Here is a 13,488-nt window from a genome sequence, read left to right as displayed (position 1 = left end):
TGCAGTACTGAGCTGTAACATTGCTAGAGGTGGTGTATGTGATGTTCTGTGTGGCTGACGCATACTCCAAAAGCACTGCACATTCAAGGTGCGACTCGAAGGTCTGTCTTGCTTTTAGGCTATGGCAGCCGCAAGACATGCCTTTTGATAGAATTAAAACGTCTGGCCCGGTCTTCGATCGCGTGTGGCTCTCAGACAGACTGCACCTCCAAGGGCAATGCTGCTGCCCTCAGGGCTACCTGACGGGACTTGATGGCTGTAGACAGAACCAAATTGCCTGCAGACGAGAGTGAAAGGCCCGCCCATTGACTGCGTGGGAGGAAGGACAAGGGATGAGTCGCTGAATGAAGGATCTAGAGCCTTCCCCTGCCCAGCGCTGATGGAGCTCGAAACCGTCATCAGGTGAGTCTAGAGTCCCTGTCATCCGGAGAAGAGTACTCCCAGGTAGGCGACGCAGAGCAGGATAAGCCAGCGGTCCACGAACGCCCGACTGGACAGAAATGATCTGCTAGGTTCTGCTGAGCTTTCCACAGCTGTAGAGGTTGGCATACTTTCGGCTCCACTTTCTGCGACGCTGGACCTTGACATAGCTGTGGTAGCAGTGCCCGAAGCGCTGGGAGCCATTACAATGGCAGGTAGACTGTTAGGCCGTTGCGTGGTTTCCGCCGATACGCTGATACCATATGGACCTGTGGTGCCACTTTTCGTCCGTGAAATCGAGCTAGAGACGGGCGACACCTGGAACATACCCGTTGGCGAAGACTGCGTGCCACTGCCTGAGACGGCGTTGGTGGGTACACTTGCCGAGGGATACCGAGATACGGCGCTGTCAATTGTGACGGGGGACAAGCTCGTAACGGGTATTGATGGCGTAGGATTTGCAAGTCCTGAACTGTATGCACCTTGAGTAGTCATGCTAGAAGGACCAGAAACAGTGGCCGCTGTTCGTACAGATGCGTACGAGGTCGGAATCTGCGATACAGCGTTGCTTTGCGTCACATTTGACGTATCAAGGCCTGTGGTCCAGAGCGCCGATACAAGTATGGACAAGGCGTTCGTGGTAGATCCTGTAACGATGGTACCTGTTGGCGATGTCTGCATCGGCCGGCTACTAGGCGAGGTTCCAGTCTGCGCGATACTGCTAGAACTGATTGTTGTGGTACCACTCCCTTGGTCGGGAGTCTCTACACTGCTGTCGCTGATACTGGATGGCTGATACGTGAATGATGCTGGCCAGGACGTCGTTGACTCTGTGGCCGCTGTTTGGCCTGTAGGATCTACTGACAAAGTTTCACTTGGGTCTCTGCTGGTCTGGACACTAGACTCCTGTGTGCTTCCCAAGCTCAACGATATGGTCGATACGAAGGTAGTGCTTCTTGTCGGTGCTGGCTCCGGCGATGCATCTGAAGTTGCCAGGACTGTGGATGAGACATACGAAGCTGGAACCGTAGGCATAGCCAGCACAGGCTGTGGTGTAAGCGCGATAGGAGGATCATATAACCCTTCCAAGCCCAGCCCACAATCCTGCCAAGCCTGGTCCAACGCTCTCATCTGATTAGGTACCACAAGCGTAGGCTGCAAAGTCGGATAGATCGTTCGACACCCACCGATCTGGCATGATTGCTGGCTCTCGTATACCGACGCCGGTGGAAGGCCAGTCAGGTCAGCATAATCGAGCGGACCATACTGGTTTGCGCCTGAAGCGGCGGCTTTGCCACCCCAGTGAACTAAAGTAGAGACCTCCGAGGGCGGCAGACCGATGATGGCACCAGTGTGCGCGATGCCGACACGGCTACAGCTGTTAGTGGCGTAAGCTGTCTGGAAAGAGATATAGGCAGTTGGTGAGAGTAGCGTTGTTCCATTGAGGATGGTAGAAAGTGGTGTAGATGTAGCTGTAGCAGGACTTTTATTTTGGCTTGTGTAATTGTTCGTCGCGGTCGGCCAGTAAAAGAGCTCGACTGTGCCGCCTACCAGAGTGCACCGACCACAGTCTGTCGATGGAGGACCGTCCGAAGTCACCCTTGTAAACTTGCAAGTTGGGGTGGGGCCCAGGATCTCCGTGAGAGTGTATGCATTGATGGTGTCGATACTGGTGTATGTATTCACCGCTGGATCTCCCAAAGCATATACAGGCGTATACGTGATCGGTTTCGAAGCCCCAAAGCCCAGGCCAATCGTAAAGACATCGCTGGCGGGACTGAAAGTTGTATAGATTGTCTCCGTGCCTGTGACAGTAGGTGTTACTGTTGCGAGACTAGTCGTCCAGGCTGAACCGAGATCCTGACCACGGTACACTGAAAATGCGGAGGCCAAGTAGTCTTGCCATAGTGCACTGCAAGTCTGAACCTCGACGCTCGCAGCCATCAAGCACTCCGTGCCATTGGCTGGACAGACCGCTACGCAAGGTGCCTTGGTAGTGATCCCATCGCTCATACACTGTGAGCGCACAAGACCTGAAATACCATTTGTCGCATTTCCTACGGCATTTGTCGGCCCGATGAGCGAAGCAGAAGATGTTATGGTGGTTCGTTCGGTCGATATTGTAACCAATGAGGCCTGTGAAGAGCCATCTGTATTGAGAGTAGATTGTCCTGCTGGTATCGCGGCACAATGGGTGATAGCTATGTTTAGCAGAGTGACTGTAGCTTTTGCTGACCGAAGCATCGTTGAAGGGCAGAAGGCAAAAGATATCGTACCTACCTGGAAGTTTTGAAGATCTGTACAACGACTCCCAGACGAGGCGAGCATCTGGCGCGACTAGGAGGCACCATTTTCCCTGCAAGTTTACGTGCCATCGATACCATCACTTACACCGATCGTAAGAGAGCCATAGTTGTCTAAAGGCAAAGCGCCGTGAAGTCTGTAGTCTGAAACGTGTAAGCGCTGAACATGTAGTCCCTCTTGCTAAGCGCCACGATATGCGCACGGACCATGCCACCTGTTCTGGCACATTTCTGAGCAATTTCTCATACTGTGATCTCTAGTAACTGTTATGAGCACAGTATGCATGGGTATAGTGGTATACAAGTCCTGTTGCTATACCAGATGAGTACGCAACTCCGTGCAGTGAAGTGTACTGTTAAGGCCACCACTTCATCCGCTTATAGCTTTCTATCACCCCCTCAACTTCCTGTCGTGTGATACGTTCATGCTTCGGTCTGCGACCAAATTAGCAATCGAGCCCCAAAACCATGCGTCCCGCCTCGCACCCGCACGCAAAGCACTGAAAATGGGGCAGGAGACTCACCTAAATCCCACCACCACCTCAAACCTCGACCCATCCACGCTCAAATCCGCATCCCTTAACAACTCCTTCTCCATAAATGGACTCAACGGCCCCCCATTCTCCTTAATCCCCGCCGCCTCCTGCAAATCCGCCCAATCGTCCAGGGTATCATCATTAACATCATCAACCACATGCTCCAAATTCAGCCGAGCAAAAGTATTCACCAACGCATTCTGAAACCCGGTCTCGATCCCGAAAATCGCCTTGATGATCTGCGCCATCTGGCCCTGTGTCGTAGCGCCTTTGTCGACGACGTTGAAGACGATGCGTTCCGAGGCGGGGGTGTTGGGGAGGCGGTCGTTTTGGCGGCGCCAGGTGGCTGCTAGCCACATTGCGCGGGCGGCGTCTTCGACATGCAGGGTGTTGGTGCGGAGATCGCTGCCCCAGAGCCATTTCATCGTCTCTTTTGGCTCGCGACTTTGGTAGACTCGTGCTAAGGCGAGTTGGGTCCCTAGCCATCGGCCGGCGTATGGGCCGTAGACGTGCGGCATCCGCAACACGCAGAGTCTGAGTCCTGGTATCTTCGCCAATTCTTCTTCCGCCGCTAGCTTCCATTTTGCTTGTTTGGTGTGCGGTTTACTCGTCTTGTCGTTCTCTTTCTGCGGTTTGCTGTTGGGGTTGTAGACTTGTCCTGTGCTGACCTCGATGAAGGCTTTGACTCCTCGCTTCGCAGCTTCCTGGCCGGTCGTCAAGCTCAATTGGTAACTTCGAAGTTTGTATACCTCATCTTCCTGTGAGAAGCGTGTCTCGCCGCCGCAGTTGAAGACATAGTCGAATTCCTGTTTCGTGCCGTCTGGTTTTGGTGGGAGGTCGAATATTCGTGCTTGGGATTGTTCGCGAGACGCATCGGCCTGGAGGAAGTTATCGTTCGAACATGCTTCTTGGAATTCGGGTGCGAGGGATGCTAGTTGTGGTAGTTGCTTGTCGACTAGCCGGAGAGTGGATGCAAGTCGGTTGGTATGTATGTGAAGTGCTAGAAACCGTCCAATGTATCCTACAGGTTGCGACGGTCATGTCAGTCCTCCCACTCTTCATCTTGACCGATGTGTCATATCTGGGCCTCTGTTCATCCACTCACCTAATCCTCCAATAATCAACACCGCAGGTTTGCGAGCAACATCACCAGGCGCAACATCAACACCACCCCCAACGGCTGCCGCGGGGTGCGTGGTGGGGTCTGAGACAGCCTCCGTATCACCCATTGCGACGTCTTCTCACCCAAGCGTACCACTGAAACAATAATCACAATTCACAGTAAAGACAGACAGACAAACAGACCTTCGCCAGAATCAGACGAAGGAAATGAAAACAAAGGTACCGTACCTAGCATGAGATTGCCGCCGGGCAATAAGAGCGAGGAGAGGAGCTACCGAAATGTACCATGACTTGCAAAGCGTTCATGCTACTGCACCTGCTGCATCTCGCATGGCGCAGGGACGGAGAGTCACGAAGCCAGAGTCGTCTTGACAAAAGGTCCGTCAGTAGTCGGACCCGCTAAATCTGGACGATCGGAGAGTGGGATTGGTGGAATCGTTGCTTCAACAGTTGGAGCGGGAGGGGGATTCGACGGCGCGGCGCGCTGAGGCTCTTCCCAGCGGCTCTGCGCAAAGCTTACCCCCTGCGTTATACATGAGTGTCGTCGCATGTAGACGCCGAATCGGTAATGAAGGCATTGATGGCTGCTCATACTACGCGGATGTCGCCCCGGGATGCGTTGCCCGGTAGGACTTTGGAGAACGTGTTCATGTCTCTTTTCGGTACTCGTGCTGCTTCCGCATTCGAAAATTTACGACACATCCCCAGCCCCAGTAGGACATCACCTAGCGCACCCTGCCACTCAAGCGTGCTACTCAATCGCCGCTCCGCAAAACAAACACTTCACATCCGTCACTTCGTCCTCCCCATCCTCCCTGGTAACAACCACCCTCGTACTCCCCTCCGGCGGGCCCCCATCCTTCTCATCTGCCGGCAAACCCTTGACAAACACCTCCGCCGTCACTCCCGTCGCCTGGTTCAAAGCTTTCGCCTGCGCCGTCGAGCCCGGAGTAAGTTCCGGCGTCTTCGCCCTCGCGCCTTTCTTCATCGACGTAGACTTTCGTTTCGCGTTCGAGCTCTGTTTCTGTTGTGAGTCGCTCGTCTGACCTACGGCTGCTTCGGCTATACATTTCAGATGCATCCATCTCCCGCAGGTTTCCGAGGGACATTGGAGAATCATCTTGTCCGGATTCTGGGGTCGGTCGTCGATGCAGATGTGGCGGAGTTCCTATCATCAAAGTCAGCACTGCTATCCCCTCCGACTGAATGTAACCTGTTCTTACCGAGAACGTCTTCGTCCCAGCAAAATCATACGTCTGTCGCCAGAAATGCTCCCCAATCCCGGGCATCGCACTCTCGTCGTCCTCCTCCGCCCAGTGATACAGTTCCAACCTCCCATTCACCGTCATCGCATCAATGATATCCATGTGATTTGTCGGGATCAGCTCATTCAGTCCATGATAATCCTTTCTTCCAGAATCCAGGTCTTCCGGTCGATTCAGCCACGCGACTCTGATGTAGACATGTTCCGGGTCCAGGGCGCGGACTTCGAGGACTTTTGCTTTCCATTGGGCGGCGATGTCGATTTTTTGGTCTTCGGAGATGTCGTGCTTGACGAGGATGTGTTCTCCGACTGCGATTGATTCGTTGCCGACTAAGGAATTTGTTAGTCCTGGCGTACATCTCCCATCTCTTATGTATTGTGCTCACCCGTAAACTTCTTATACCGCCTCAGACTCTCCCAATTATTCAGAGGCTTGATCTCATATTGCACACTCAGCCTATCCTCGAAAAGATCTGATTGCGTGTGTAGATTTGTGGTGGAGCGTTTGCGCTTCTTTGGGTTGTTGAGAGGTATGGTCGTGATCGAGAATGGCGGCGAGGGCCCATCTTTGTCCAGGAAGTCTCTCAGCTTTGCGCGTTCCTTGTCCGAGAGCTCATGTGGTTGGGCTGGCGACTTCACATCTGGGACTGGTGGGCTGTTGATTGGGGTGTCGTTGACGTCGTGCTTGGGACGTTTCGGCCCGGTCTGTTTGGTCCGCATTGCTGCGATCGTGCTGGATTGTAGGAACTTCGACCAAAACGATGGGATAGTTCAGTCAAGCAGATGTCGCGGGCGTAGTCGGTTGTGGTGTAGGCAGCTGTCGCGGTCAATGTTTGTGACTCAGCGCACCTGAGATCATATCACTACATGAACGAGAAGACTGATAGATGAAGCCGAAGTTGTTTGTTCATGCGACAAGTGATGTCCCACCACCGGCAGTGTGACGGATTAACAGACGAGGCAGTGTGCGCGTCCGCGGCGCGTTTGCGACTCGGCGATCCTTTCGCTAAAGCTAGTGGGTGCTCGGGGATGGTCTGTGCCGGGCTGTTTTATGTCATCTGCTTCTACAGTACTACTTCTTCCAATTCCTTCCAATCGTTGTTATGGTCGCCTGTGTTTCTTGATACGGCACGATGATTCCTCGGCTTAGATCTTCGTGATATGAGCTTGTGACTGCGCTAATTCCAAGCATCTCAGACGTCCAATAAGGTCACATCAACGGCCAACAACATGGCACGGCATTGGCGGCCTCGTAAGCCCGCGGGTGGGAAAGCGAGCAGGCCAAGCGATCGCGATGTGCATGGGCTGCATGGCACTGTAGCCAAGTAGGCATAGACTCCGCTAGATCATGGAGTACGTAGTAATCGTCTGTATAAGAAGGGCTTTTGGTTCCGCAGCCATCCGTGCATATAATAATCTAGCTCTACCCCCAAGATCTCCTCTCCTCCTCTCCTCCTGCTGAAATTGTGTTTCAACTGTCGTTCTAAAACCGAAGATTACGTCGTTTTGTGTATCGGATTGGGTTGCATGCGTCAGCTGGCGCCACAAATTATTCCGAGCATCCGATCACTCGACTAGAGTACACCTTGAATTGGACAACTTTCTTGCTGCATAAGCCTGGACTGCACATACGTTCGTTACACCACTCTGTCGCTCGCTATAGCGCTCTTCCATTTGCTTGCCAGATACAATATTGTACGGAACACTGCTCAAGGCCGTCACGGGAGCCTGCTGAAGATCACGGCCACGCTGCTCGAGCAGTCCGGGAGACAGTAGACGTTGCACAACATGCCTCGTTCTCGTGGTACGTACTAGCAAACCCCAGGGAGCATGGCAAAGATCATCCTCAAACATGTGGCTATCTGATCCTAACAACGTGCTCGCTGTAGTCTTGTCGTTCATGAGCCAATGGGGCAACGGACCTCGCTCGCCCACCACCGATCCACCTTCATCGCCCACGCCTACTAAACCCACTCAAGCGCCTAGCGAGAACCTGAAGTACCAGAAGCCACCTCCGAACATCGACACGGCTACATCGCAAGCTCAGCTCGCAAAGCTCGATGCATTCGCCAAGCAATCGCCAGGCTCGCCTACCTTCACACCCTCACGAGCAAGAGGCGACTCGAGAGCGAACACTCGACCAAGCAGCGTGATGATGCAGACATATCAGCCGCCACAGATGGATCTGGCTGCCCTCGACACTCCACCGGAATTGCAGCCGATCTTCAGCTACTTGAACAGCCACAGCAATAAACTATACCAGGAAGGCTACTTCTTGAAGCTGCACGATCTGGACTCGAGGGGCAGGCCAAGCCCGGATAGAGTGTGGGTGGAGTGCTTTGCACAGTTGGTTGGCACGGTATTGTCGCTGTGGGACGCTGCTGCCTTGGACGCGGCGGGAGAGGACGGCGAGGTTGTGCCTACGTTTATCAACCTGAGCGATGCGTCTATCAAGATGGTGAGTGGAGCTGCCGAAGAAGTGACGTGTGAATCTTGGCTAATTGTCATGACAGATCGAGTCTCTGCCCATGAACGGAGCACAAGGCGGCAGTCTGCAGAACGTGCTCAGCATATCTACGGCAGCCAACAACCGCTACCTCTTACATTTCAACTCGCTCAATTCCCTGACACAATGGACGGCTGGTATCCGACTGGCCATGTTCGAACACTCGACTCTGCAAGAGGCATACACCGGCTCGCTCGTCGCAGGTAAAGGAAAGTCCTTGAACAACATCAAATCCATCATGACGCGCTCACAATTCCCTCATGAAGACTGGGCTCGTGTGAGGTTCGGTGCTGGAACTGCTTGGAAGAGATGTTGGTGCGTCATCACTCCGCCAGACGAGAAGGAATACAACAAGGTACAGAAAACACTCAAGAAGACCTCGGCATACGAGCGAGTGAAGATGCCAAAGGGTGACATCAAATTCTACGACACACGAAAGATCACAAAGAAGACGAGACCGATCGCTACAATTACGGATGCCTATGCTGCGTATGCTATCTATCCACAATCGAAGCCACTCATCGATCAATCGACTCTGGTCAAGCTGGAAGGTCTGGTCACTGTCCACGGCTCTCCTGAGCAAGTAACGGAGGGCTTCGTGTTTGTCATGCCTGAAGTGCATGCGGCTGTGACTGGATTCGAGATGATGTTGAGATGGCTCTTCCCAGTCTTCGATACCTTCAACTTGTACGGGAGGCCAAGTCGACTCATTGCGGACACACTTGACCAACGTGGACTCATGTTTGCCATGCCCTCGGATAGGCGGTATGGCTACTTGGACATCCTCGATGTCTCTGCATTGATTCACACCGACGGCAGCCAAGCGTGGAGTGAACGACAGTGGAGAGGAGAACTGAAGAAGCTAACAGGCACACGCATGTCAAACCAGATGGAGACCACACGCCTGCCCGCTCAACGACGAAACACCACCACTGGACGCAGTTCAATGACTCCCACAAAAGGAGGTGTGCGATTCGACCAGACTGGCACATACGACTCAGCACCAGGCTCACGATCCGCATCGCCACCTGTCATGGGAGGTGCACCAGACGATCGCTTTGCCCCACCCCAGAGAGTCGACTCCGCCCCTCCCAGCGTGTCCACAGGCAGCCCTCACAAGCGATCTGTCTCGGATGCGCAAGGCTACCGCAGCAGATATGAGACGCAGACGCCATCGCGATTATCGTACGACCCACAGTCGAGCACTGACGATGAAGTGGTACCGCCAGCACCTCCAAGACATGGTGGCTTGCTCGGCCCGAATCTCAACCGTGCTCATGGACCTGGCACACTTGAGCGCATTCAGTCCGGTGATGCGGTACCGACCTTCGCTTCGCTCGAGCCGCAGACGTCGGCGTTCTTGCCACCTCCAGCACCAGTACTGTCTCCACCCGCCTTCACGCACAGCCCCAACGATCGTCCCGCCAATGAGCCATATCAAGCTCCAGAGCTGCGTCGTGCACATTCCAACGTGGACGCGGCGACACTATACCAAATGCAGGATGCTGTACAGAGGGAAGACGCACCAGAAGAAGAGTGGACTGGTGAGCTACAACAGCGCCAGCAGTATCCGATGCAAAACCATATCAGCTCGGTAGCGTACCTCCAACACCAACCTAGAATGCCTGCTGATCGATCGCAAGGCATATTGAACGACTCCGCGAACATGGGCGCACGCAAGAACAGCAACACGCCATTACGAAATGTTATCTCGCATGGACAGAGCATAAGTTCGATCGAGAATCCGTCGCACATGGGCGCTGAGGACGCAGAACATTTCTATTCGGCACGACAAACGCCTGAGCCATTGCAGCAGATGGATGGTGCGAGCGATGATAGACTATACAACGGGACACAGAGGACGCTCCGAAAGCAGCCATCGCTCACGTCTATGAAGTCTAGTCGGAGTATTGCAAGGAAGCCCGTGCCGAAAAAAGATGCACCCTCACCTGCTCTATCTAATGTTATCTCCACAGGACAGTCACGTAATGTTGCGGATGATGACTCGCCCGACTCACCCGTGGCCAGCGAAAGTTTTGAGGGCGCATTGATCGACTCCGATGCACTTGAGCGCATATTGGACAACGATCGTACCAGTTCCATGGCATCCACACAGCCCGATTATGCTAGCGTAGCCAGTTCGAAGCATGAGGAAAGAAAGAAGCCGATAGAATACGTCAGACCTGGCAAGCTCAAGACCGTAGGCGACCCAGACTACAAACCCACTCACGTTCGCCAGAACAGTGCTGGGAAGCTTGATACGTGGGCGTTTGACGAGACGGAGAAGACGGCTGAAGTGCCAGCCGTTGACTTTGGCCCCACACCACTTTACAAGCCTTCCACAAGGCCGACTACCAGTGGCACGCTTACACCTGGTGGCATCCACGACCGAAGCCGGTCAAGATCGGGCGACCGTCTGCGCGACTCGAATCGTGCCACGCCAACAGAGAATTTTCGTCACTCTTACTTCGGTGGGCCAGGGGCGGCCAGTCCGCTCGCAGGGTCGCCCGGAGATAGAGCGAGCATGGCTTGGCAGCCTCAAGCTCAAGCCTCACCTGTCGGTACAACTGGGAGTGCGAGCTTGACACCGGAGCAGTGGGTTGCGCACCGGGCTGCCTTGGCTGCCCAGCCTCAGCAGGCCCCTATCAGGCGGCCTGGGTCGGGCCTTGCACAACATCACCGCACGGCTTCCGGTGGTAGTATGCACCAATTACGACGGTCGTTGACCAAGACGCCACCTCCACTATCACGTACACCATCGGGCGATTGGACGCAGTATGCCCAGCCTGGTGCTCAACGCACACCACCCAGTCGCCCTCAGTCCCGTGGAGCAGGAACGTACCTGAATCAGCCTAACGCCCAACCAAGCAATCTGACTGCAAGGGAGCAAATGCATGTCGCTCGTGCGACTGGTCAGCCTCTCCTAAACTACACCACCTCCCAACACAAGAAGCTGCAAGAAGAGCACCAACCAGGCCTCTTCGGCGCCCTTGCCGCCCGCGAACGCGAAAAGGAAGAAGGCAAGAAGACGACTAATCGGAATTCTATGCATAATCCCATGGTCGCGCAAGCGATCGCGGCTAGACAGTATCAGCAATACGAGAACGAGGAGAGGGTGAGGCAGGAATATGCTATGCAACTGCAGAATCAGGCTCAGCACCAGTATGTTCAACAGCAGGCTCAGCAGCAAGCTCAGATGCGGGAGTTGCAGCAACAGCAGAATGCTATGATGGCTAGGAGTGCGGCGGTCTTGGCTAGCCAGCAGCAGGGTCATGGTTACGGTCAAGGTGGGCAGGAGCAGGGTCAGGGGCAGGGGCAGAGGCCGGGCACGGCTATGTCGGGCGGTTCGTTGCATCCGGGTTTCGAGGGTTTACCGCAGGCTGGGCCGATAAGTCCGGAGGGGCAGAGTGGGATTAGTGGGAATGGGGGGTTCTCGAGTCCGTTTGCGAGGCAGTTGTATGAGAGTCAGCAGGCTTTGCAGGGTGCGCAGCAGGGTGGTGGGGGACAGTGGCAGCAGCAGCAGAGGAGGGCGTGATTGATTAATAGAAGGGTCCTCTCTCTCGTGCTGGTTGGCCGCATTCTTAGTATTTTGGCAGGGCCTTGGCAGTACTATGTCTGGACCATGTATAGTACGGTAGAGTCTCTAGATCAAATACAGAAGACGTAATGTCTTGAACACGTGATCGCTACGCTTTCTCGCTCTTGCTCGGCGTGAACATTCTCCGGGCCCCGGCCGACTTCAGCTCACTCCACCGCCTGTTCGCATCCTACATTCTTACTCTCCACGTCATGCTCACACCATGACGACTGTTACTGGACGAGAACCTTCAGTGCTGAGATGCTATTTGATGCCCTCGCGGACAACATCTCTGAATGTCCCGCACCATTTCGCGCTGTGTCGCCCTCAAGAACGCGCCAGTCGCCCGCGCTAGCAACGCCCAGCCTCGCGCGCAGTCCTACGCCCTGCTGCCACGAATAAGGCAAACGCTTCGCCTCGTATTGGCGCCCAAGGCAACATGAATTAGGCAATGTCGTTGCCTTCCCTCCGGAACGTCCGAGACGAAGGCAACGTCAACCCACAGGACAATCTTCGGCCATGGCATCCAGATGTCGATGCTCTTCACCGGTTTCTAGCCTTGCTACGTGACAACGGTCCTCAGGCAGCCAATCACCAGACTTCAAATCCGTACCGGTCAACGAGGTATTGTTATGATGTGGTAAGGCTGTTTGGCCACACTGCTACATATAGCAATCACTGATTTCCTTCGAATATGCATTGCGGCATCAGATACGCTGTGCAACCTCTGAAGTCCTCATTCCTGGACTCTTGACGCCATGCTCAATGCCCTTACTCTAGGTTCTGCTCGTTGATATTGTTCGGATCCGGATCTTTAACTTTAACCTTGGAATGCTAGCTATGTGGATTCGCGCGATTCTCGACTATGGACGAAATCCTGCTGTGTGCGGTCGAATCTCTGCCCAAATCCATCCAACCCGAACCTTTGAAGATGGAGTTTTCACTTCGGATCTGGCAAAAGGAACGCCATTTCCTAAAACACGTCGGAATTTTGTGCCAGACTGACTACGAGATTGCTCATGGATGATTTCATCTCCCAAGTTGACCAGAGCGGCCTTCCGACGGACCATCGCAACTTTTGACGTCTGAATTGACCCAGGCTCTTCTGGTCACTGTAAGGCCCTTCTCACCCGCGTAGCGATGGCACGGCGGCCTCTCTTGTGAAGCCAATCATTACTGCCGGGAGAGGAGGCTGAAAACACGATCGTTAATTGCAATGTAAGTCAAAGCTTGCATATGTCCGCACCGCAGCTAATTCATTCTTCAGACATAAAGCTCTATGAGCGTTTAAGCCCCACTATGACAGTGACCATTAGGATACACAGCTAGCCTGGCACTGTTCAGTTTGCGATCACATACACAATCGCGAGATCCGGGTTTGCTGGAAGGTAGGTACGATTTGAGGTGCTCTCCATTGGAGCCTGGATCAGGGCAGAGTTCCACACTTTAACGATCTTTACCCAGCATTGACACAGTGCACTTCACCGACATTGACCATGCAGGATCAAGCGTCAGGAGGCTGTAAGCCAACCGAAATGCTTCAGGAAAATACCTATAAGCTCTCTGGATCGGCTCGGGCGTCTGACTCTCATTTGCATCGATCGGCACCTTACCTGAAGACAAAGGCGTGATTAGATCAGCCACGACCGATGTGCTATTCAACAGACGCGATACCAGCCTAGCTCCATCCTTCGACCCATCTAATCCCCAGGACAATGGACATTCGCACATGGATTACACGCCACGGCACGCTTCCAACC

The 13,488-nt window shown here is 54.0% G+C and overlaps 4 protein-coding genes across 4 annotated transcripts; 1 reads left to right on the top strand and 3 right to left on the bottom strand.

Annotated features, from left to right (window-relative positions):
- Positions 1 to 1,318: 1,318 nt before the first annotated feature.
- LTS14_005598 (uncharacterized protein) lies at positions 1,319 to 2,364 on the bottom strand (the record flags this gene model as incomplete). Its single annotated transcript, XM_064838296.1, is given in 2 exon segments — positions 1,319 to 1,418; positions 1,436 to 2,364. The coding sequence occupies 2 exon segments, from the start codon at positions 2,362 to 2,364 to the stop codon at positions 1,319 to 1,321; spliced, it is 1,029 nt and encodes a 342-aa protein (XP_064694381.1).
- A 750-nt stretch (positions 2,365 to 3,114) lies between these two features.
- On the bottom strand, positions 3,115 to 4,488 carry LTS14_005597 (uncharacterized protein; the record flags this gene model as incomplete). Its single annotated transcript, XM_064838295.1, has 3 exons — positions 3,115 to 3,223; positions 3,248 to 4,280; positions 4,365 to 4,488. 3 exons carry the CDS (start codon positions 4,486 to 4,488, stop codon positions 3,115 to 3,117), a joined length of 1,266 nt encoding a protein of 421 aa, XP_064694380.1.
- Positions 4,489 to 5,132: 644 nt separating this feature from the next.
- LTS14_005596 (uncharacterized protein) lies at positions 5,133 to 6,365 on the bottom strand (the record flags this gene model as incomplete). The annotated part of the gene is made up of 3 exons (XM_064838294.1): positions 5,133 to 5,549; positions 5,605 to 5,975; positions 6,032 to 6,365. The coding sequence occupies 3 exons, from the start codon at positions 6,363 to 6,365 to the stop codon at positions 5,133 to 5,135; spliced, it is 1,122 nt and encodes a 373-aa protein (XP_064694379.1).
- Positions 6,366 to 7,497: 1,132 nt separating this feature from the next.
- On the top strand, positions 7,498 to 11,686 carry LTS14_005595 (uncharacterized protein; the record flags this gene model as incomplete). Its single annotated transcript, XM_064838293.1, has 2 exons — positions 7,498 to 8,103; positions 8,159 to 11,686. The coding sequence occupies 2 exons, from the start codon at positions 7,498 to 7,500 to the stop codon at positions 11,684 to 11,686; spliced, it is 4,134 nt and encodes a 1,377-aa protein (XP_064694378.1).
- Positions 11,687 to 13,488: the final 1,802 nt, after the last annotated feature.

Source organism: Recurvomyces mirabilis (assembly GCF_035927965.1).
Source record: "Recurvomyces mirabilis strain CCFEE 5264 chromosome Unknown scaffold_13, whole genome shotgun sequence".
Taxonomy (NCBI): Eukaryota; Fungi; Ascomycota; class Dothideomycetes; order Mycosphaerellales; family Teratosphaeriaceae; genus Recurvomyces; species Recurvomyces mirabilis.
This window is presented reverse-complemented; position numbering and strand designations above follow the sequence as displayed.